At 40.5% G+C, this 25,332-nt stretch overlaps 1 protein-coding gene across 2 annotated transcripts; it reads left to right on the top strand.

Annotated features, from left to right (window-relative positions):
* Positions 1-400: 400 nt before the first annotated feature.
* Positions 401-25,332, top strand: csrnp2 (cysteine-serine-rich nuclear protein 2). 2 transcript variants are annotated; one of them, XM_017694214.2, is made up of 5 exons: positions 401-1,089; positions 4,843-5,013; positions 7,087-7,349; positions 14,062-14,358; positions 21,025-25,332. In XM_017694214.2, the coding sequence occupies exons 2-5, from the start codon at positions 4,857-4,859 to the stop codon at positions 21,901-21,903; spliced, it is 1,596 nt and encodes a 531-aa protein (XP_017549703.1). In that variant the 5' UTR covers positions 401-1,089; positions 4,843-4,856; the 3' UTR covers positions 21,904-25,332. The 2 variants fall into 2 exon arrangements, with proteins under 2 accessions (XP_017549703.1, XP_017549702.1); XM_017694213.2 differs by lacking the exon at positions 401-1,089 and having other exon boundaries at positions 4,824-5,013.

Raw genomic sequence — 25,332 nt, 5'->3', positions numbered from 1 at the left:
TATAGTATAAACAAAAATGCCCCAAGACTTTCGACAAACTGTAGTGTACATTTTTACGGCAGAGCTCCAGTCAAACACATGACCCTGCTCTCTGTTTCCATGGAGACTTAGCTGTCAATACAGGATACAAGAGCAATGGAAAACTGAAGAGGGCTGTTCTGATTTTTTGAGATACATCTGTGTTTCTCGTGAAGCAGAATGGCTTATATATTTCATTCGAGTTCAATTTACGACGTCCACCCTGAGCCGCAACTATCTGCTTTAGTGGAAAAGCGAAACGCCTGGTTTTTCTCTGCCGTTAACAAAGGGCGAGTATGGACTACATTTCCCAGCTGTCGCCACCGGAGCGTGTCCGTGATGTCACAATGAAGTATATATGGGTAGTGTGTGGCATTCCTTACTCTATTGTTACATCGTAACAAACCGGGGCAGAGCGGAGGCCCAGCCGGGTCTGTGGCCGACAAAAACTACACACATTTGCTGTTTAAAACGGCCTAACAGCCTAAATATATTAGCGTTTCGTTTCGTTTTTGAAGACGACTGACAACACCCTTTAAAGAAAAAAGGACTCGAACGCTGCCCTCGGTTCGCTCTTTTTATGGATATAGTCAAGACAAATTGGCCGCTAAAGTCTGCTTTATCATCTTGTTGGTTGTATGTTCTAGGGTAAATGTCATAGGTTTCTCAGTTAAATGAAGGAGGTCGTTGGTAGTCTTTCTGTATCAATGTGTTTAATCTTAGAAGCAATTGCGTGAAATATTGAATCGGTAGCTTCACGTACTTGGTGCACAAATAAGTGTCTGAAATCGGACTTAAATAGCCCATAAGCCTGCGTCATAACCTATTTATTATATCATAAGATGCCTAAATGTTTTGGGCAAGGAAAGTAATAATAAGCACGGCGAACCGGCGTTTCCTCATTGATGAAACCATTTTCTATGGACTAAAGTCGTCTTTGTCTCTCATCTGATAATCTTGTGGTCCCCAATAAAATAAGGCTAATATTCCAAAAAGTAAGGGATATCGCAAACAAACAGCAAGGATCGGACGACGGCTTCGCTGGCTAAAGGGTCTCTGTTTCCATCCAAGGTAAGACTGAATAGGTTTTGTGTTTCAGCCTAGCAGGCTTCCCTTGTAGCCTACCCTATGAAAAGAAGCACGGAAATTATGGTGAAGAGACTGGCTGCTCTGCACAGCCAAGCAGGATTTGCCTTGTCATAGAGCGCATGGATAAGCATTCATATGCTTGTCCGCCTCCAGTGTAGAATGTAGGTAAAGACAAAATGCTTTTAACTGGAAATAAATTTCGTTTCATGTGTGCTGACAGCTGTCCCTCTCAGCCGTTGTATATGTAGGCTTGTGTACTTGCCACCATGTTGAACCCTGTTCAGTTCTCAGCTGTTGGTTTGCATAGGCAGTAGTCCACATAAAGCTCCTGATTGGACATTGTAGTTGGAATTTGATAAAATTGCTACGTCACCAATACACGACTTTGCCGGTTGAGAAGAAAACGTGACGTGTTCTTGTTATTTGTTCAGTGTAGGCTACTTCAGTGACTGGAGCAGAATTGAACAGACTGATCAGTGTTGCGATTTTCTTGTAACACCATGATTACCCTTCACGCGGGGCACCCCAAAATAGGCCATGGGGTGTGTATGTCTGAGACTGTAAGCATATTACTCCGTCTCCGTCTCAAATGCCCGGGACGTTTACCTTTAATTCAGCTTTTAGGGTCCATTTATTCTTGCGCCAGTGCTTCTATAGGTGTAGATATTTCTGGAAATTAGGTAAGCAAAGGCAAAGATATAATAATATGCCTTTGATCTATCCCCTGTTTCCCTGCCAGACTTTATGATAATATTTGCCTTGTAAATTGTGCCTCTTAAGTGCATAATCATATGTGCAGGATTACTCTTTCCTCTGAAAAACTTATATAGGCATGTGTGTGGTGACACAGTATTGTTACGTGACCATCTACACTGAGTATAGTGAGGAGGCTCCTGTGATCCATACTGCGGCGTCAGTGTCCCATTGCCCCTAGATCAGCCGCTGTGTTGCACTTAATACAATATTAGCTCTTGCAATATGTCAGCGCTATCATGTGGTGTATTAGTAGAACAGGAGTGTGAGCATCCATGAGCTTTGAGCCTTACAGGTGCAGAAGTCATGACATGACAAATCAAGATTAATGAATGAGTCATTTAGTAGCAACAGCACAATTACATCTGCCACCCCAAGCAGCTGGTCATTTATTTATGGTTTTCATAAATTCATAAAGGATTTGTTATTCTATTTGCCTAGTAGTACATTTGTTCTACTTAATAGTCCTCAGATGAGTAGAGCTATAGGTTACTGAATTCAAAATGAGTAGTGGTCTCAGACAGTCTTTTTCCCTTAAACTTGCGCTTTGATTCTATAGCCTATAATTATGCCGCTCAGGCAGGCATACTTATATTTACAACATTGTAATCTGTCGTCATAAAGCATCTTGAAAGTGACTGTTATTACAGATGACTGTGCAGAATTGGACTGTAAGCTTGTTTATGTGCTCTAGATCTAGCAAGAAAGGTTTAAAAGATATTAATGAAACAAGACCAAGTGCATTATGTGGTAACTGATATGTGGGCAGTACAATGTAATAAAAATGTAATATAATAAAGGCTTTTATGTGATTCTTAAATGCCACCATTCTCTTTTATCACGTTATGAGTGATTGCAATAAAAAAGAAAATGTGAAATGGAACAGACAAGGTACAGATACGTTTTGTTCTGGGCATCTCTTGTTTCTATGGTTGCAGTTCATTTAAAGGCAGTGCACTCTGTCTCTTTGAGGCATTGTGCTGAGCCAGTGCACTGAATCAGACAGCCCTACTTGATATGTCTTCCATTCCTCCTTCCGTTCGGATTATTTTATGCTGAATGTTACTGATGCATTTGGCAAGACGGTTTGAAGTTTCAACGTCTTTTGAGGCATTCATTAATTTGTTTAATTTATTCAAATATGTACTACAAAGTTGTTCATTTATTCATCCAATGCCCAGTCTTTCTTTTGCTGGAAATTCTTGGCCTTTTCCTGTACCACTGCTAGACTTTTTGTCCTTCAGTGAAGGCCAGTGACTGGTGAAGAACCAGTGCTTAATCATGAAGAAAATCTTCATGGAGCAGCTCAAAGCTGCTGTGGGACTCCCACAGTCCCCACAGATGAAGGAGGCGGCCTGATCAAATGGCCTTGCTTGACCCCTACTTGTCCAGCAAGACTAGCCCTGCAGCTAGTCTGCACAAACTTGTTGTTTAAAAGGTTCTGCTGGTTTTAGTGGAGAGATGTGGGGGCAAAAAGAAACCGAAGAAGAGAGGACAGTTGTCCCAAGGCCATTTCTGTAAACTGCGCCTTTTCCGTTGCCATGGCAATGTTTTCTGAATTGATGATTTCTGAGAGGGTTTGTCACACTAGAGAAAAAGAAACAGAGAGCGAGAGAGCATACACGCAAAACACAAGGAGACAGAGGAGGATATCACTTTTTGTGAAATTGTGGAATTTTATGTTTTTTTCATGAGGATTGTAATTGTTTTCCGCTTTCATCATCACCATGAATACTATTTTCAGCTTCCTCACTTGTTCTCATAGTTAACCAGATTCTAGCCTTGCTGTGTGCATGCTTTATTTGAAAAATATGTGTATTTATGTTTTTCGAATGAATTAGTTCATTCACAAAAACTGGTGAGGTGTTTCATTGTTGGGTAAAACATAAATGATGTGTTTAAGGCTATTTTTATGTAGTGTTATCCAGTATTCACATTACATTCAAACTAATCTCCTGCTTGGTATTTGGTATGAAGTTTAACATACTTCATGGAGTCAATTTCATATCTGACTCAAATTCAACATACTGACTTAAAACACGTTCTTATAGGACTTCCTGTGTTTCCTGTTAATTGTTATTGCCGTAGTAGCTTCTGCAGTACCATCTCACAAAAGGCTGTAATATAATGTATTCCATATATTTAGGGTATATTTATTACATTATATTATATTGAAATATGGTTTGTTCCTATTTAAAAATAGCTCTGCTCTGAAAATGAGCACTTTATCAAATCAGTGAAATTTCCATTAACATTTTCATTGGTCCAGAGTCCTGTGAGTGTTTAGATAAACCACAGGTATTTGTGTGATCTGAAAGTTGTATCTGAATGCTTTCTTTTACCAAGTCACATGTTCATGTGTTTTTTTTGTCACATCATAATGTTGAAATATAAGTGCAATTAAGGATATGATATCCTTCGGGTTCTCCGGTTTCCTCCCACAGTCCAAAGACATGCAGTCAGGCCAATTGGACATGCTAACTTGCCCCTAGGTGTGAGTGTGTGAGTGACTGTCTGTGTCTGTCTGTCTGCCCTGCGATGGACTGGCGACCTGTCCAGGGTGTATCCTGCCTTTCGCCCGAAGAGTGCTGGGATAGGCTCTAGCACCCCCCCGCGACCCTGACGGAGAAGTGGCTTAGAAAATGGATGGATGGATGGGTTTTATATAAAGTGTTATATTTCTTTTTTGGGTAAATTTGATGAAAGCTTTTAGTGCAATGGATCATGTATCACCATTGGCAAAAAAAGCTAATGCATTCTTATATTTGTCCTACATTAATGCCTAATGCCAAGCTATTACTGGTATCATTTTTATTGCATTTATTGTACTATAATTGTAATTATTGTTATCTGTCACACAACCCTGATGATATCACTCTATGCTTTGACTGCTGGTGCTTGACTTTTGACTGTTAAGTGTCTCATCTTGACCACATCTGCCTATCAAGTTGACTGAACTAAGCATGTACCTCATGTCTACAGAACATCGTGTTTCCATGGAGACAGTGTCAGCTCTCAGCCTGAAACGCAGATTCGAGGAAGTGGACAGCGGCTCGCCGTGCTCCACGGCCAAAGACTCCGATGATGACATCTCCAGCAGTGACAGTGCAGATAGCTGTGACAGTCTCAATGCCCCCTCCAGCTCCCTCACACGTAAGGAGCCACCAATATTTAATTTTCAATGTAATAGACTTACTAAGTGTTAAATGAGCTTATAATTAAAAGCATGGCAAACTGGCAATAACAATAGCTTAGTTAAGTGAAATTAAATGAGCTGGTATTCTTGATGGAAGTTCTCAACCTACATTTTCATCATTAGACTTATGTTCTTCTTTCTCTCAAATATGTTATATGAGACTGGACAGTAACTTTATTGCCCTCACAGAGTGACAAATTACCTAGGTTTGGTCATCTCACAAATATATTTTTGATAGCAACTGTGGTTATTTTATTTGAAACTGTGGCTGGAGAAGCTTTACAAGAAGTGAACAAAAATCATTTTTGTTAGAGTTTGGAATTGCAGCGTAGTGTTGAGTTTCCAGTTTAAAATGCTACACTACTGAGCTGGAATATAAACTAGGTCATATTGAGTGCATGCTAGGGGTGGGAATCTTTAGGCACCTCACGATTCGATTTGATTATGATGCAGAGGGCTGCGATGTGATTATAAAACGATTATCGATGCATCTTGATGCATCATTTTTTCTATACAGGATTTTTATTTTCATACTGTCTGAATATTTGGTAGTTTTAAAGCAAAGTATTTGTAATGATCTTTAATGAATTTACTTCCAATATCTTTATTAATTAAACAAATGGAAGTGATGTGGTACGTGAACCGGAAGGCTTTCCTTCATTGCTATTGTTTGGAGCACATGAGACGCTGCTGCCACTCATCTGTGATAAAATGTGCTGTTAGGGTGAAATAAGATCCAGTGTCGGTGGATGTCCACGCAACACATTACAGCCGTCATGCCCATTTTCTTTCATGAATTTATAACGTTTTGATCTTGTTTTAGAGAGGGGTGTGATTGCTGTGTCAGTAAAATATTTTTGAGACTGGACTCCAACGTGTGCAACATAACATGAAAGCACTAGTTTCATGGACTTACTCGCATTTATAAGCAGCGCAGTTGGTTTTGTAGTAAGTTAAATGTGCAATGAGTGTTTCTCTCTAAAAAGTTGCAAAGATGAAGCCATTTCTCTTTTGAATTTTCCCATTCCACCTACAATGGTGCAGCAGTGCCATTTGACACCTCAGTCAGTATTTAACGTGGAACGGGAAAATTGAATGAGAAGCGACTTGAGCCTTGTAAATGAGTTGAACGATGAGAAACATTTTACAAGAAACTGTTCTAGTTTTGAGGAAAAGTTTTCTTGCAGAGGTGGGACGAAAGCGGCTATAGCTGAGCTTCAAGCAGAGCAAAGTAAGTCTGTGGTCTCATTTATATTTTTTTGCCTATTCTAGGATATGAACACATAATGAGACATATTGGACATTAATTGTCTCACAAGGTGGTTTGACTTTGTTGAAAGGACAAAATGGCTCTTCTGAACATTTGGGTTGTAAACTCCTGACCTTACCTGGCTTTTAATACAGAGCTGGCTGGATTTCTCGCCCATCCAGTGGTGTTTTTGTTATGTGCTGCCACAGACTCTCCAAGCGCTGCACTGCCCACTTCCAAGTTCCACCCTTCGCGTTCCGTCAACATTAGTTATAAATTAAATATTTAGAAAAACGATTTTTGACATTCATGAATCGATTCAGAATTGTTCACATCCGCATTTTCACTCCTTGTGCATGCTAATGCTAATTCCATTACAAATAAACTACACTCGATCTAACAGTGCAACCTTTCTCATGCATACAAAATAGATACTTTAAATCAAAAATGCACCCTCCATTTCCTTATTTTGACAAAAACTAAGTTGTCCACTACAGTTTCTCATTAGGTCGATTGAGATTTTTGTCAGCTTTCTGTAAAACCTTTCCAGTTGCTATGAAAGAATGCACTGGGTGGTGCATAGATTAAAAAAACAACAACAACACAGGATTAGTATCATCCGAATATTAAGTATTCATAGAAATATTGCTGCCACTGCCTATTTTTTTTAAGATTCCCTCATGAGAGTGATAACCAGGCCATAAGACGCAAATACCACACACTGTGATCTGAGAGAGATGGACACTACCATTAACCACTTCTCTCCAATTTTCTTCCTCAGCCACCTCCATTCTTAGACGACATAAAACCTCTTTAGGTCGAAAGCAGGTCCGCTTTGACGCAGTGACGGTCTACTACTTCTCCAGAAGGCAAGGATTCACCAGCGTGCCAAGCCAGGGTGGCAGCTCTCTGGGCATGGCACGGCATCACTGTGCCATACGCCACTACACCCTAGGGGAGTTTGCCCGAGAGCAGGAGAGCAGCCATCGGCACATTCTTCGCCAGCACTTGCGCCAGGAGAAGCTGAATGCTCGCAAGCTGAAGGTAAAGAATTCTTATTAGAAATTAAACAGTTTGAGTTCTTAAATCTGATTGGCAGAGCCACATTCAAAGTTGAATCATTTATTAATGTACCAAATATATGTGGAATAATCTTTGATCGTTGTGTTGCTTGGCAACCACAAGCTAGTGTTAACAAACCAGTGTATTTTGTCATACTGTATGATTTTAACCCCTCAAAATCATAGACTTATTAAATACATACATACAATGCAAACTGACTGAGGTATTTTAGGTTATAGAAGTGTGTAATACAACTTTGGGCCAACTGGTGGACCCTGGCTGTTTAAAGATTAAGAAATGATAAGCCACTCTTGGCCGTGTATTGCCTTGCTTTTATCATGGATAAGGACATTTTAGGCACACTGCTTATGGCTTTATTAACTGTCATTGCAAATGTGCTGTGCTGAATTTCACACTGAGCAAGTTTTTTAAACACTTATTAGGAAGTACAGTACTCTGCAAAAGTCAGAGACCACCCAACATGCAATTACACAGAAGCCTCAACAGCTAAATATAATGTCAAAGTTTTCAGTATTTGGTGTGTCCATGCTTTGCTTTCACTACATTCTTTTGAGAGACTTGATTTTAGTTTTTGAGAAATCTGCAAGGATCTCCAAAGTTTAGTCTTACAAGTTGGTTGCATTTTCTGCTTCTCATGTTCAAAGTTGTCCTAAACACATGCAATGATGGTGAGGTTTGGGCTCAGGGCTGGCTAATTCTGAGAAAGCTAGCAACTTCTTTGTTTGATTTTCAGTTTTTATTCTTTTTTGTCTAATTTTTTTTCTCAGTAATGGTGTCTTGACCAGAGGTGACAGAAGAACATAAAAGTCCCTTACTCAAGTAAAAATACTAGCAATCTAGTAAAAAAAATTGCTCAGGTAAAAGTTAAAGTATTTTTTTTTTACTCAAGTAGAAGTGTAAAAGCACATGCTCATAAATCATCATCTTCATCTTCATCGTCATTAACCACTTAATCCAGATAGGTAGCAGTTGGGAGAGCAGAGAATCTCAGATGACCCTGTCCCCCGCAACTTCCTCCAGCTCATTCCCGGGGACCCCAAGCCGCTCCCAGGCCAACTTGGAGATGTAATCCCTCCAGTGGGTCCTAGGACGACCCCAGGGCCATATCCACCGGGAGGCGTCCAGGGGGCATCCGAATGAGATGCCTGAACCACCTCAGCTGGCTCCTCTCAATGCGAAGGAGTAGCAGCTCGACTTCAAGGTCCTCCCGGATGGCCGAGCTTCTCACCCTATCAAGTAGAGTGTAGCCCGCCACCCTGCAAAGAAAGCTAATTTCTGCTGCTTGTATTCATGATCTCATTCTTTCGGTCATTACCCACAGCTCATGACCATATGTTGGTAAACAGAGATCTTTGTCTTATGGCTCAGCTCCCTCTTCACCACTACAGTCCAGTAAAATGACCGCATTACTGCTGCCGCCTGTCCCAGCCTGCAGCCAATCTCACAATCTCTCTTCCCATCACTTGTGAGCAAGACCCTGAGATACTTAAACTCCTCCATCTGGGGTAAGTCCTTTCCCCTTACCTGGAGTGGGCATGCTATCCTTTTCTGGGCTAATACCATGGACTCAGACTTGGAGGTGCTGATCCGCATACCAATCGCTTCACACTCAGCTACAAACCGCTCCAGTGAGCGCTGGAGACATCCATGTGGTTCAGCCAAAAGAACAACATCGTCTGCAAATAGCAGAGATGCCACCCTTGGCTACGCCTTGACACCCTGTCCATGAATATCATGAACAGGAGTGGAGACAGGGCACAACCCTGCCGGAGCCCAACGCTAATACTGAAAGGGTCCGACTTAATGCTGAATATATGAACACAGCTCTCATTCTGGTAGTACAGAGATTGAATGGCCCGAAGTAGTAGCCCTGGTACCCCATACTCCCGGAGGACCTCCCACAAGATATCTCAGGGAACCCAGTCGTAAGCCTTCTCCAAGTCCACAAAACACATGTAGACTGGGTTGGCAAACTCCCATGCCCCCTCAGCAATCCGCGAGAGGGTGAAAAGCTGGTCCATTGCTCCATGGCCGGGACTGAATCCGCATTGTTCCTTCTCAATCTGAGGTTCAACTATCAGTCAGAGTCTCCTTTCCAGCACCTTGGCATAGACTTTCACAGGGAGGCTGAGCAGTGTGATACCCCGATAGTTGGCACACACCCTCCGGTCCCCTTTTTTAAAAATGGGGACCACCACCCCGGTCTGCCAGTCCAAGGGTACTGTTCCTGATGTCCATGAAGTATTGCAGAGGCACGTCAGCCACGACAGCCCCACAATATCCAGAGCCTTAAGCATCTCCGGACAAATCTCATCCACCTTGCCGCTGAAGAGCTTGCCAACTACCTCAGTGACCCCCACCAGGGAAATGGAGCTTGACATGCCAGAGGCCTCCGGCCCTGACTCCTGTAAGGGAGGCATGTCTCCCGGATTAAGGAGTTCTTCAAAGTGCTCCTTCCACTGACCGACAATATCCTCATTTGAAGTCAGAGTTTCTTCACCCTTGCCGAATACAGCTTGGGCACAGCCACCCCGACCACTCCTGAGTCGCCGGACAGTTGTCCAGAACCTCCTTGACGCCGACCGAAAGTCTTTTTCCATGGCTTCGCCAAACTCCTCCCATGCCCTGGATTTTGCTTCTGCCACCGTTGCGGCTGTCACCTTTTTCGCCTGTCGGTACCTCTCTGCTGAGTCTTTGTTGAGTCCTTCAGGCCATCCAGTCCATAAAGGCCTCTTTCTTCAGCTCACCATCAGTTTTCCTTGCCATCTGATCGACTCACCACCAGATGGTGATCAGTTGACAGCTCAGCACCTCTCTTTACCCGAGTGTCCAGAACATACAGTCCTAAGTCCGATGAAACGACAATAAAGTCAATCATTGACCTCTTACCCAAGGAGCTCTGGTACTATGTACACTTATGAATATCCTTGTGTTCAAACTTGGTGTTTGTGATGGACAATCCATGCCTGGCACAGAAGTCCAATAACAGTTCACCATTCGGGTTTAGATTGGGCAGGCCATTCTTCCCAATCATGCCTCTCCAGGTCTCCCAGTCATTGCGAACATGAGCATTGAAGAACCCTAGTAAGACTATGGTCTCTGTAGACGGGACCCTTTCCAGAATCCCTCCCACTTTCTCCAAGAAGGCCAAATACTCTGACCTGTTGTTTGGTGCATAAGCACACACAGCAGTCAGAGTTTTCATCTCTGCGATTTTAATTTGCATTGAGGTGACCCTCTCGTCCCCTGGGACAATCTCCCAACTATATCTAGTTGGTACCTCTCAACCTCCCGCACAAGCTCCGGCTCCTTCCCCCCAGTGAGGTTACATTCCACATGCCAAGAGTTTCTGCCGCAAGGACCTAGGCCACCAAGGGTCCCCCTGCAATCTCCCACTGCCTCTGCAGCACTTCACCGCTCCCCCATGCTGGACCTTGTGGGTGGTGGGCCCACATGGTCCCCCTACGTTGCCTCTTCGGGCTGAGCCCGGCCAGGTTACGTGGGGTGCTCGCCGGGGGACACTACCCCCAGGCCTGGCTCCAGGGGTAGGTCCCGGTGACCCTATCCCAGGCAAGGGTACACGGTATTTTGTGCCCATTTTTCATGGTGGGTTTTTTTTTTTGGATCGTGTTAGTCTGGCTCTTCACTCCAAACCTGTTCGCCCTGGGAGACCCTACCAGGAGCATATTGCTCCCGACGACATAGCTCTGAAGATCCCTAGACCACACAAGACCTTCCGCCACGACAAGGCCCCGATCCAGGAAGGGATGCTCATAAATGTACTTAAAGTTACATAAATGTAGTTAAAAGTTAAATAATTTCTTGAAAAATCATTTCTAATTAAATTAGTAAACAAACATATCTTTTATTGAGGGTTAGAGGTACACATCATCAGACTGAGTGTACATATTGGTTTATACTAGAACAGCAGGCATCATCCACAAAAATGTGCTCATCTAGAGCGCCTGAACACCTTTACCTGTTTGACTTCCTTTACAAGAACTTGAAATGGACATTGATGGAATCTCTACTATGAAAAAAGAATGTATTGGATGTAACATTTACTGTCTGAGCATTCTTGTGCTGTGAGTTTATTCATTACATATTCTGCAATTTCCCCCTGGGATCAATAAAGGAATCTGAATCTGAATTAGCTCACAGTAACCAGCCCAAAGCACTAACGACCCACCAGGTGTTCTCTCCTGATTTTTCACTCCAACACTGAGTAAGGCCACGGATGTAGGTTTTTAAGACGCATCGTCTGCATTAAGAACCGGTTCGGCACTGTCACTTTCTGCTAATGCCATTGTCTTGACTGTTTATTTTTCTTCTTTCTGCCTGCTGTGGCCACTAAGCTGTGAAAGTAGCCAATCACAGGTTCACACTGCAAATTTTTTGAACTCCAATTTTTAAAACTTTTTCCCCACTCATTTTCCTTTGACTTGATCCTACCTTAGGTAAGTGGATTATCTTATACTTAATCTCTTTAGAAATATGAACAGAAAAATGAATAACCATTTTTCTGAAGTTATAGAAATGTGTAATAAAACCTTTAAAAGTCCTGGCTATGTGTTATAAAAATAGAGACTAAAGGCTGAAAATCACAAAGATGATTGTGATCTCAACCAGGGGAGCATGTAGCCAAATGTCCCTGCTTTTCCTCTGACCACTGCTGTTGTGCCCTTTTGTAAAACCATAGGTGCTGCAACATGGCATTTGCTTTTCTGGCCCCTGTGCCAATAGAGGGCACCTTGAGAAAAGGTACTGAAAAAATTAAACTTAAATTCAGTGGGTCTCATTCACTCTTGTGAGTTTTTTCTTAAATTTGATCTTAAGGAAGGTTCAAAGAAAAAGTTTAAATCAGTATTGTTCGCAGCTTTGTGCGCTTGAGTTTGCGTAGATGCTGTTCTCTCTTAAGAGCAAATCCCAAATGAGAAAAATTGGCTAAATATTTTTAAGAGTTTTAAGAGGAAATTTCTGCTTAAGAACAGTCACAACTTGGCAAAAAAATACCCCAAATGTAGTTCATCAAACAGTTACACTATAACCTATAAAAATGGACAAAACTCAGGCTTTAAGAATGCTGCTACTACTCTTTTAACCTATGTGACATAACTTACAAGAGACGCAAAAGCAAGTGAATTTAAGATTACCTAACAGCTGAATGCAGTCAAGGCAAATGTGTGATGACTCAGAAATGTTAATTGGTGGTTAAAAGCTTCCATTACTAGTTAGCTACATTAGCCTTGTAGTCCCAGTTCAAAACTAAAGAAGCAAACTTTAAATACATACAAATCCAGTTCTAAAAACAGAAAGCAGTGATTAGTAAATTCTGTTTGATCTGTATTAACTTGAAAGTGATACAAAAACACTCCAATAAAAGGTGGGACAGGAGAATGTTTACCACTGTGTTACATCACCTTTCGTTTTAACAGCACTAATCATTTGGAAACTGAAGACACAGACTGATCCAGTTTTGAAAGCAGAATATTTTGCCATTGTTCTCTTTTACAAGTCATCAGCTGTCCTTCACTGTTGTATTTTGAGCTTAATGCGACACGTTTTCAGTGGAAGACAGCTCTGGCCTGCAGACAGGCTAGTTTAGTACCAACAATCTCTGATTACACAGCCATGATTTGGTAACATGTGCAGAGTATTTCATTGTGTTGTTATGTTTCAGTAAGCATGAATTTCCCTGAAAAAGACATCTAGAAGGCAACATATGTTGCTCTGTGTTCAGCATTAATGGTGCTTTTACAGATGTGCACGTTATCCATTAATACCCCCCATAAAGTGACAGACCTGATAACAGTCCAAATGGTCATTTTATTTTTCAGCCCACAGAACACAACATCCAACAGTCTGAAAGATTGACTTGTCAGTTTACAGGACACATTTCTACTGTGCATCAGTACATTTCAGATGAGCTTGAGCCCAGAGAATTTAACAGAATTTCTGATATATGACTTTCACTGTGCATAGTAGTCTTAACTTGCATTTGTGATTGTTGTGACTGGTGGTGTTTATCGACATTTTAAAAAATTATTCTCAAGCACATGTGGTAATACCCATCACAGAAACAATTGTTTCTTATGCAATCATGGTTCTTGGTCTTGTCCTTTATACATGGAAATTTCTCCAGTTTCTCTGAATTTTTTTGATGATATTATGCACTGTATAGGGTAAAATACCAAAAATATTTGCAATTCCAGGCTGAAAAACATTATTTTTAAACTGCTAGATTTTTGCTGATGCTTTAACAGCAAAGTCGTGAGATTCAACCCATCTTTGCTCATAAAGGACTAAGCCTTGCCATCATGCTCCTTTTATATCCAAGCATGATTGCATCACCTGTTTAAGATGTTTTTTGAACTTTTCTGTCACACATATATTGGAACGTTTTAGGCATCAGTTTAAGAAAGATTGTACATTTACAAAAAATAAAGATAAAAATAAAGTATTTAATCTTGTTTGTTCAAACTGTTTTTGTTCAAATATGGGTCAAAGTAGATTTATAAATCACTAATTTCTGTTTTTATTTGCATTTTACCTACTGTCCCAACTTTTTCAAAATTGTGTTTGTAGTTTATGAACTATATTTGGGGTTGGGGGAAAGAATTTCATTTTTTAAATATTATTAATTATCGTAACATGAGTTTAATATCCATCCCAGCTGACACGGAACGGGACAGTGGAGTGTGCCCAGGCTGACCTGCTGACCCTAGATGATGTGTCTGATGATGACCTGGATGTGGAAGGTGTGGAAGTGGATGACTGCTTTTTCCTGCAGCCTCTTCCTACCAAGCGACGGCGGGCACTGTTGCGAGCATCGGGCATTGCCCGCATTGATGCGCGTGAGAAGACGGAGCTACGGGCCATCCGGCTGTCGCGTGAGGAATGCGGCTGTGACTGCCGCTTCTACTGTGACCCACACCAGTGTGGCTGCAGCCAGGCAGGAATCAAGTGCCAGGTTAGAGGGCTGCTGTGAGCATGTGTGTATGTTTGCTCATTTTTGTAAAAAGAGTGTAGCAGATTGACTGCCTCAGGGAGGAGAATTCTCTCACAGAAGAGAATTTGTAATGTAATAGCTATGTATGAATGAGAAAGTGAGGCACAAGTCGATGAACGCCTTAACCCTCTCTTAATTTACATAATTTTGTCATGTGAAAATTTGATCTTCTTTCAGATAATATTTATAGATAAAGGTGATGTAATTGCATTTGCAAAAAACAATAAAAAAATAGGGTTAGGGTAATGACTTTGTCATCATTTACTTAACAAAAAAATGAAAAAGATGCAAATTCCTACAGAGGAAGATCTTAGGATACCTTTTTCCCTAATAGCTGGCATTTCTCTCTTTGGCTGAAATAAACACAACTAGACCTTTCCTATAACTGTCTACCAGTCTCTAACATCAACTGGGAGAAAGTTTTTTTCACTCTTCCATGCACAGTTCTTTCAACTGAGTGATGTTTGACATCTTTCATGCACAGCGAACTTCAATCACTCCTCAACATCTCAATCTCAATGGGATTAAGATCCGAGCTTTGACTTGGTCAACTCCCATTTCTTTCTTTTGAGGCGTTCTTTGGTGTATTTACTGGAATGTTTTGGGCCCTTGTCATGTTGCATGGTCGAATTCTGCTTCTGCTTCATTTTTTAAGACAGATGGTGTCACATTTTCCTCAAGCTCCTTCTGATACAATAAAGAATTAATATTGAATTCTATGATGTAGAGCTTGCCAGGCCCTGCTGCAGCAAAGCTGCCCCAAACAATAACATTTCCACCTTCATGCTTCATAGTTGGTATAAGGTTCTTGTGCACAAATGCTGTGTTTGGTTTGCACTAAACATGTTTTCTGTTACTGTTCCCAAATAATTAAACTTCAACTGTATTAATCAGTTCAGAACCATTGTTCCAGATGTCCTGGTCTTTGTCTAGGTGTTCTTTGTGAAATTTAGTCTTGCCCTTTTGTTTACAGCAAGGATTTCCTTCTTGCACACCTTCCATGAAAATCTCTTTCTGAGGGTAGATGCATGTATTTGATGTCAACTATGGCAAGAGCTACCTGAAGGTCCAGTGATGACATTTGTTTGAAGGAGGATTGTTAGAAGTGTCTTTATGCATCTTGCAGTCTGTTCTTGGGCTGAACTTGGACCTAACCTGGCCATCCATCTGGTCTGTGCCTGTCTATACTAGAAGATAGCAGAGTTGTAGGGCAGAATTACACTTCTGCATCAAATCCAAGAGGATGAGGACTTACTAGATTCTATGCTAGCAATGGGTAAGGCCCTGACCTCAGTAACTGGAGTGGACACAACCTCATCACAGCTGGAGAACCCCAGGCTTTGGCTGCGTGTAGGATCCAATGGGGTGAGCTGCTCCACACCTTACCAGACAGAGCTGTTGAGTGTTGCCTGTGAGAACTCGCATGATGGTAGGTGCTTGGCATACCACCCTCTGCCTCAGATTCTGCACCTTGGAAGAGCCTGGGATTACCCACTTATATGGATGCCCCACTTCCCTCTCACCTCCTGAGCTTTTGGCTGTTCCATGGAGAGAGTTGCTGAGTTCAGGGCTAATAGAGTTCGAGTGTCTTTCTTCAACAATTACTTAGAGGTGCCCATGCTCACCACCACGGCAGGCTTCCTTGACATGGCATCTATGCTGGTCCACTGGATACAAAGGCACAGCCTTTCTGATGGACCCTGCCACTGGATGCTGATGCGCCGTTTTCTTGCCAGACCGTAATGCTGAACGCTGACACACAACTTTTTCACCGATCAATGCAGCTGGATGCTGAAACACAGCATTTGTACCAGACCATGCCGTTTAATGCCGATGTGTGGCATTCACGTCAGACTCCTCCGTTGAACGCCAACGTTAGGCTGGACACCAATGCATGGCGTTGACACCAAATCATACCGTTGGACACTGGCACGTGGCCTTCTTGCTGGTCCGTGCTGCTGGATGTCGACACATGACTCTCTCCGGACTCTCTTCTCTCCAGATCCCGCTGCACATGCTGCAGTCTCCACCAGCTGTACTGATTGTTGGGGTGTTTGACGTCAGATACCTCAACGTAGACTCTAAGAATTCTTTTGGTTCTTAGGTGCAAAGGTGAAATGACATTACACAGCAGCTTCCTTGCTTCCTCACAAGCATTTAAATGTATGCAATGTGATCATTCACGTACGGTATAACAATATTAAAGACGAAAAACTGAACTCTTGAAGAATGACTTAACACACTGACGCACTCAAAAACAGATATCTCTGGCCCAGTCCCCTCCCTGGGAAGAGGCATAGGACATTTCAACCACTTGTTAAACCTCCACAGTTGGCTTCAGGAAGCTTGTCTAGTGAATAAATTGTTTTTTTATGAACAATTTTTATCTTTTCTAGAACTGTCTATCCTTCTGTAGGAGCAACAGGATTCACCCTACCAGACTTGGCATGCAGATTTTAAGTCACATTGTGTTGATCTTAACCTGAAGTGACTACCTGAAATTAGAAATGAGTACTTAACTATCCCTGTAATCATTACCATGGGAAGAAAGCAAAAAGGCAGCTTTTTATTAACCTAGCTAATCTTAAATTTTACCAGTTAATCTTATTAGCATTAAGCCATCCTGGTCACCCCTCCACCCCAAAACTGACCCTAAATCTTATGGTTCCAATGAAATTATTAACAGATTCTTTTGGTTTCAAACACAGAAATGGCATGGGCAATTCATTTAAACAATAGGAGCCTTCTTCAGCTTGATAAATTTTTTTTTTTTGGTAATCCAAAAATTTAGATTTCACAAGCTGATCCAGATATTGAATCAAGATTAAAACATACGTAGTCCTACCTGGTTATAATGCATACAGAATTAATAAGACAGTGAGGGGTGGTGGTGTCGTTATTTACAAATCATTCAAGTAAAAACTCTTAATTCATTATCCAAAGAATTTTTCAGCAGAAAAATATTTTAGACTTTCTAGCCCTAAATGTCTGTGCAGGAAGCAATAACATTTTTATGGTAGCTGGGATCTAAAGACCTCCTTCTGCACCTTCTCATACTATAGATGATTTGGCTGAATTTTTAAATCCATACATCAGCTCAGAAATGCTGATCCTTTGTGATTTTAATCTGACCTGATTAAGCAATGCATCCAATCACTTGAAGGAAGTGTGTGGAAATCGCTAATGCAACTAATTACAACCAACATGACGGAACTTACATGGCCCCACCAAGTCAACACTAATACACAAAATTTTATCCAACAGATCTGACAAAATTACATCTATAGGTGTATTTGACCCTGGTTGAAGCCTACCGTCCGCATGCAAAATATTTTGGACATTTTGATACCTAATATTTTGCATGTGGATTTTGCTTTTGGCACAAAATTAACTCTGCAGTCTTGGTAAATGAGATTTAAATGAGATTTAAATCAAACTTTTCAAAAAGATTACTACATATTTTCACTCATTTTGACAGATTTTGCTTCAGGTTTTTTCTATTTGCCAATTTTGCTGATATGTTTTGCTTTTGAAATTGCTTCTGACTTTTTGGCATCTTTTTAACAAGGGACTGGTCTTAGAAGAGGGCATTCACCTACACTCTCTATTGGTCAGCTGATTTTTAGTAACAGGTCTTCTGAACACATAGACACTCTGCATGAACCACTCCTGGCTGTCCACCAGGGCTATCTTTACTAATCATGCTGATAGTGGGACTAAATTGCTTAGTTCATTGTATTAGTGTGAAGACAGTGATTTGAAGCAACAGTATCCTGTAAACTAGCATGCTGAGATAGAAGCTTGTTTCAATGACTGGCATAGATATTCTGTGGGTAGAAACAACAAAAGAACAGTCCTTATAACTCCCAGAACTCGCAACACTGCAGATTCAACGATTTCCTGACCTAAAACACTTGATTTGGCTCATGAAGAGCTTAATAATCAGTTGATGAGCTGGATCAGGTGTTTTAATGTAAGACCATGCAAGCTGTAGATCTCCAGAAGCAGTGTTAATAAACAGTGTTAAAAAGCTGCAAAGCTCACCTAGTTAGATCTTTCACAGACACTGGTTTGCTAGGTTGTGCAAGCAAAACAAAGCTGCAAACAGCCATGTTTACCTAATATACTTAAATTTCCAGTTTTACACAGGGTGACACAGTCAGAAAATAGAAAAGGCTGGCAAATGAGTATTACATTTATATCAGAATGACTGAAAATTAGTATTAATCTTTTTGAAAATTTGATTCAAATTTAAAGACATTTTGCTTAAAAACAAATTAATGTCTATTCCAACCCATATTGTAATAAATGATAAACAGATTTCTGAACAGAGAGAGGTCTGCCAAGCATTTAGTACTCACTTTTCAGCTACTGGACGTGTCTTTGATAATACTAATATGGAAGTAGATACACCCCCTGCTGTAAGATGTGATCTCTTCACAGTTCATTCTTTCTCTCCTTGCCTAAAGTAGCTAAATCCCTTAGCACCAAAAAAGTGCAGGAAATTTTTGTTATTTTAGAACACATTATGCAAGTTTTTTTTTCTTCCCAAACAGAATTCCCATTATCTGGAAAGCAGCACATTTAATTCCACTTCACAAAGGAGGTGATGCCTCAGATCTTAATAACTAAAATTGCCATGCCAAAATCCTAGAAACTACCAATCTGGTTTTAGAGAAGCAATCTCTGCTGCTACTGTTCATTTAAAAAAAAAAGAGAGAGAGAGAGATACTTTGTTACACATTGGTAGACACTGTAAATCTTCAAAGGTGCACTGTTTGCATTTTTATTTTATTAATTTTACAGTTATTTAAAATCTTTTTTTACTAATTTTTACTAAAATTTACTACCATGTCTGTATAAACATAAGCTAATTTCAACATAATTCTCTATGCACCACTGTTCAAATATTGGCATGTTAATACATTTTATTATTTTATGTACAATTTTGGACCATTTCTATTTCTAATTAACCCACTTTTTTTCTCACTTAAGTGATTTACCTGGCAAAGAGAAAAAAAAGATGATGTTCATTGCCTTCGAAAGAAATATTGTGCAATCATTTTTAATTGATCTCGCTAAAGCCTTTGATACAGTTGATCATTCTTTACTTTTAAGAAGTATACAAAATATTGCTTTTAACCACAGGGCTTTGAACTGGTTTAGAAATGATCACTCCAATTGACAGCAATGTGTGGCCCTGGGAAAAGGAAATCAGAGCTGCTACCGGTAATTGAGGGGGTCCCGCAAAGTTCGATTCTCAGACCAGGATTATTTTATATATGTATATATATATATATATTAATGATGTTGCCAGTTGACGATTGCAAAGTACAATTATATGCCAATGCCACCATCTTGTACTGCTCGGCCGACTGTATTGGTACAGTGGAAAAGCTGCAGCATTTTGTCATGCTCTACAGTTGGCTTTTTACAATCATAAACTAGTCTGAAATATTTAGAAAACTAAATTTATGCTGTTTTCCAGAGCCTCTAACATTGATTTTAACACTTTTAAAATCACAACCCTGAAGGGATTTGACATTCGGTTAGTCAGTACAAATAACAGCTAGACCACAAATGCGCTTTCAAATGTTTGATCCACTATTTATTAAATTCTTATATTGTTGCAATTGTAATGGTTTATCATTTTTTTTACCATACAATTTACTATTATGATTATTATTATTATTATTACCTTTTTAGCATTTGATATGTTTTTACAGTTCAGTTTTTTTGTTGGCTCGGCTAAGCTGTAAATCTCCATTTATATACTTTGAGTTTATATAAAAGTTGATTGATTGTTATTTTCTGGACAGTAGAGTGGCTGATTTCTATTGTTCTATTGTTCTGCATCTGTAGATGTCTTTCTGAAGGTTTTAGAGAACCCTTTGGATCTCACCACTCACTTCAACAATCATAAGCAAACCAAGCTAAACATCTGCAGTTTAAATAAGACTCATGCTCATGAGGTGCACCTGATTCGAACTTAAGGCATTTTAAGTAGTATACTTATGGGAATGTCCTATTTTATTTCTCACAAGGAAATTGGATTTCTATTAATTACATTTTACAAATTATTTTTCAAAGATAATTCTTTTTTTATTCAGTTTTATTTATGTAGTTGTATTACCTCTGTTTTTCAAAGATCAAATGTCCACATGTTAAAATATGCTAAAAAGGTTTTCATGGTTGTCCTAATTTTTTCACGAGTGTACATCCTTTAGAATTCACCAGGCTGTTTTTGCTACCCTGCTTTTAAGACTGGTATATGTTGCCTCACTCAGAAAGTCTGGACTGAAACAGTCCTCATAAGTTAAATATATGGATTGTATTGTGTTGGGAGTGAATATTATATTTTAACTGTAATAATATTTACATTCTACATCCATTTTCCATGATGTGGGCCTTTTTCATAACTGAATAAGAAGCCTAGAATGTAAAGGGTCGAACAGACCTGCACACGTGCTGAAAAGAACCACAATTGTAAATGAAATGTGAGTGTTTTTAAGTTTACAGACATTCTACATAGTATAAATATTCTGAAGAATGTATAGAATTGTTTTAGGAATTTGCATATTAAGAGTGCAACATGCATCAGACCATGTTTCCCTCTCTCCATGGTAGGTGGACAGGATGTCTTTCCCATGTGGCTGCTCCCGTGATGGCTGCCGCAACACGGCTGGCCGGATAGAATTCAACCCTTTGCGCGTGCGCACCCATTACTTGCACACCATCATGAAGCTGGACATGGAGAAGAGACGGGTGCTGGGCTCCAGGCCCGCTGAGGAAGACTCTGGTGGTGAGGGGGTGGAGCTGGCCTCCTCCTCCTCCTCCCCACCTCTCTCCCTCTCTCCCCTGGACTCAGAGGTGGAGGTGGAGACCCTTGAAGCGCAGAATGAGCAGGAACTTCTAGAGGAACAGTGCAACAGCTTGGAGCGAGAGAACGAGACAGCTGTGCTGCACCTCCAGAGCGCCGAGGAGCAGGAGAGGAGGAGGGAGAGAGAGGAGGTGCAGGACCCTGACCAGGGGCTTTGTCTTCTGCATGGGGAGCTAAGCAGCCAGGGTGGGGTCGAGGAAATGGAGAGTGTGGGGGCAATGGATGGTGTAGAAGGAATGCTTCTACAAGGTGCTTTCCCTGGAGGAACCACCTTGCTTTGCATCACAGAAAACCAAGAAGAAGCTCCAGCTCAGCAGAACCTGCTGAATGAGTCAGGCTCTCTGCTCTACTATCAGCTCAGCCCTGTGGAGACAGCTGCCTTTGAGACACTCCAAGGGCAAGAGGAAGAGCCTGGAGAAGGAGATGAAGCCGAGAAAGAACTTCACGAACCCCAAACCTGCAGGCAGGATCAGGCGGAAAGCTCTAGCACGTCTCCTTCCCCATGTCCAGACATTAGAAGTGATGAAGATGTCCAGTCTGGCTCTAAAAAGGGTACTACAGAGAACCAGGAGGAGACTCATCTTCTAGCAGAGGCAGAGACAATCCAGCTTCCTCCAGAAGTTTAGAGCCTAGCAACACTGCAGATGTTTTGCACAAGCTTTGCATTAAAGTTCAAGAGGGCCTACTCCGCACAGGGTAGATCCGTTAAACAGGATGAGTGATGTTAACCATTAGATTTTAAAAAGGAACAGTTACTGATTGGTTCATATCTGTTTCAAATGGCGATAAGCATGTACTATATTTGAAGTAGGTCTTTTGCGGTTAAAATAAGTTATTGAAAAGAAAAAATAGTAGAATAATAATTTATTTTAAAAAAACTTAAAAAGAAAAGACAGACAGAGGGGAGGAGAAAGCTGAGCAGACTCACAGGTCAGTATTTGATACTGGTGGAAAATGTGGCCTTTATGTTGAGGAGCAAGCATTTTCAGGATGGCCCAGTGGCTCTGCAGATGCCTTCAGTTTCTATTGCAGTAGCCCCCTGATTTTTTTTTCCATTAGCGGAGTTATCAGCAGAATGTCTGCAGATCAGCATCCAAGCTGTTAACTAACTGAAGATGTTAGTTGGATATCAGATGTAAGCTGAAAATTAGCAGTGAAACTGAACAAGGGCATCTGATAGCAACCCTCCCCTAGAATAGATATAAAAAATCCTGGTAATACTTGGGTTTCATGTACTGTACAAGTGTTTGCTAAGAGCAAGCAAAAGGTTGAGAGAGGTTGTTTTTGCTTGTTTTATGCACGTTGAAAACTTGATTAGGTTTTTTCAAAGGCAAACTGATGAGGAGCTTGAATGAATGTGCAATTAGTTTGCACAGGGGTCTTGCTTGTCAAATAATCTGAGGAAAAGAGCTTTTGATGTCACTCATCACAGATCTCAGAGCTAGTGTACAGTTTTGAGCAACAGTTTTCTTTATTGTGACAGATCCCAATAATTCTATACAGTCCTCAAACTTCACAACTGTTTATAAATGTCGGTTTTGCGCATTGTTTGTGAATTTATTCACTGGGTCCAGAGAATAATGTCAATTAAAATGATGTATTGAAAAAGCTTAAAGTGAGTAATTTTAGACACTCTCTAAGTGAAAGATTTAGTTTGAACAGTGTTAAGAAGTCAGAGGAATCCATAAGTTTGTAATGGTAATGAAATTACTGCGCAAATGCAAAATCGACTTTTGTTGCTACAAATATATATATATATATTTTGGACTCAGCATTTTCACAAAAAAAGTGCTCAGCTAGTACTTTTCCTTTTGGCATCACTTCTCCTGTGTCTAAGATCTGTAATGGGTGATGTCAAGCCGTAGTGATTTGGCATGGAATAACCCAGTACAGTTTATTTTTGTTTGTGTTGCTCAAGTCTTTTCTGAAAGCAAATTTGCCCTATTTACTCTTTACCATACTGTACTCATGTACCGCAGAGTGAACATTTCTTTATTAACTACATCTGAGCGGTGAGGGCAAAGAGAAAGTATGATTGCAAATAGTCATTTAAAACCATGAAGTCAATTTTTAGCGAATGAGATTCCACACATTTTATTTGCACATCAGACCTTTGTAGATTAATGAACATTTTTTTTGTATGTTACATCCATTAGCTCTATATGATCACTACCATTAACCCCAGTGAGCACAGTGCCGGGACAATGTGGAACCACGGCTATGATTTGCGCATGTACACTGTCAGTTTAGAAACCATCTCTGTAGCACTGGACCACTGTCCTAATAGGGGCAGTTGTTTAAGAGAATTCTTAGATAACATTTGCCTCAATTCATTAAGTTGAATTTGTTGCAGTGCACTTTGTTGCTAGACATGTCACCAAGTGCTCATAACTGTATATTGACAAATCTTCACAGTGCTCTGGGCAGAGAGTGAAATTCCATTTAAGACATGCAGCACTCATGTCTTTTATGTCTTTCATATTTTCTTCATTTTATTATGCATTAGGCCCAATTGTTGGAACTTGCATTTCTTGATTTTGATATTACAGCAGCTCTCAAAGGCTTTGATGTTTTTTTTTTTGTTTGTTTTTTTTTGCATTGATTAAGGACAAGAAAAATACTTTGGTCAAATTAAATAAGAAGTGTTTTGAAGTAGTGTGAAAAGTAATGTGATGTTAAAATATATGTACACAAAATAACAAGAAAATCATCATTTTGTTCTGTGTGTATGTGTGCACACTATACAGAGAAGGAGAGTGTGTGTTAGGGAGAGAGAAAATGAGAGTGGGTGTGAGATGTTTTGCATTTATTCATACGAGTGTGGTGAAGCTTCTGTTTGTTTGATGAGTTGTCAAACTTCAAAAAGGTGCTGTTGTTTTAGGTTTACATATTCATAGTAATGGAATCATTTTCTTGGTCACAAAAACACAAATAGAAAAGTACAGCTCTTCATGCTATGCTGCTTTTCAGTTGCTGCAAACTTTATTGCCCGCACAAGGACCGCTCTTACAAATAACTGTGTAGCTACTCTGCTTCATTTATCCAAATGGCAATGTCAGTACATGGATAATAGTGAAACTTTGTTTACTGTTTAAAGAAACTTGACTGGAAAACTTGACCTTTGGCATCATCCAGAACTGTTGCTCAATTGCTCAATCTCTGCAGTTTTCCACCACTCTGACAAGCCAAGCATTACGTTTTAGGCAAGAGTTGCAATAAGTACTGTTTTTGCAAATGACTAATCAAAGGAGAAGGTATCCTTTGCTTTATATGGTCACTGTTTATGTGAAATAGAGGACTTAGTGTTTTTTTTTGTCTGTTTTTTTTGGTCATTTTTGTTACTCTGTATCCTGTCTTCGTATACCTGACTGGTTAATGTGCCGAATCCTTGTGTGCACTCCTTTTAGTCTAGTTTAAGTGTTGCAGACGTCTATACCACCACATTCCTCTTGTAGCGTGTATCTGTAGCAGGTATATAAGCCTGGAAACAGATGAATCATTCAAAAAGGCGGACTAAGGGCATGCTACAGGCTAAAACGCTGTGCACTGAGGGTCAGTCTGTTGTATGCATGTATATGTATGTGTGTTTTTCTCTTTTGGCCTCTATTTGTTGTGTTAACATAAAAAATAGAAAAAGATTTGCACCACCAAACCAGTGGTCTCAATCTTGGCCAAAGGCAGGTGAGAAAAGCTGCTGTGTTTAGCATGGCTGGAGTGTAAAAAACGGGCTTTCACTTTCTTTTTTGTTCGTTTTGTTCCTGCTTGCCCTTTTCTTGGTATGCTGCGGTTTGAGACCACTGCACTAAATGAAGTCAAACCCATTTTGATTTGCCTTGTGAATGAGTGTGTGTGGGTGTGTGTGTGGGTGTGTGTGGGTGTGGGTGTGGGTGTGGGTGAGTGTGTGTGTGCTAGAGGTGCTTAATAAAGAAAGACTGACTGAGGTTGGAGTTCACAGCTGCGAGAGTGACTCTTATGCTGTTGCCTAAAGAGGAGACAAAACATACAAATTTTATATGAAAATGTAAGTGAAGAATAAAGATAAAATAAAATCAAAA

This window comes from Pygocentrus nattereri, chromosome 9, assembly GCF_015220715.1.
Source record: "Pygocentrus nattereri isolate fPygNat1 chromosome 9, fPygNat1.pri, whole genome shotgun sequence".
Classification (NCBI taxonomy): Eukaryota; Metazoa; Chordata; class Actinopteri; order Characiformes; family Serrasalmidae; genus Pygocentrus; species Pygocentrus nattereri.
This window is presented reverse-complemented; position numbering and strand designations above follow the sequence as displayed.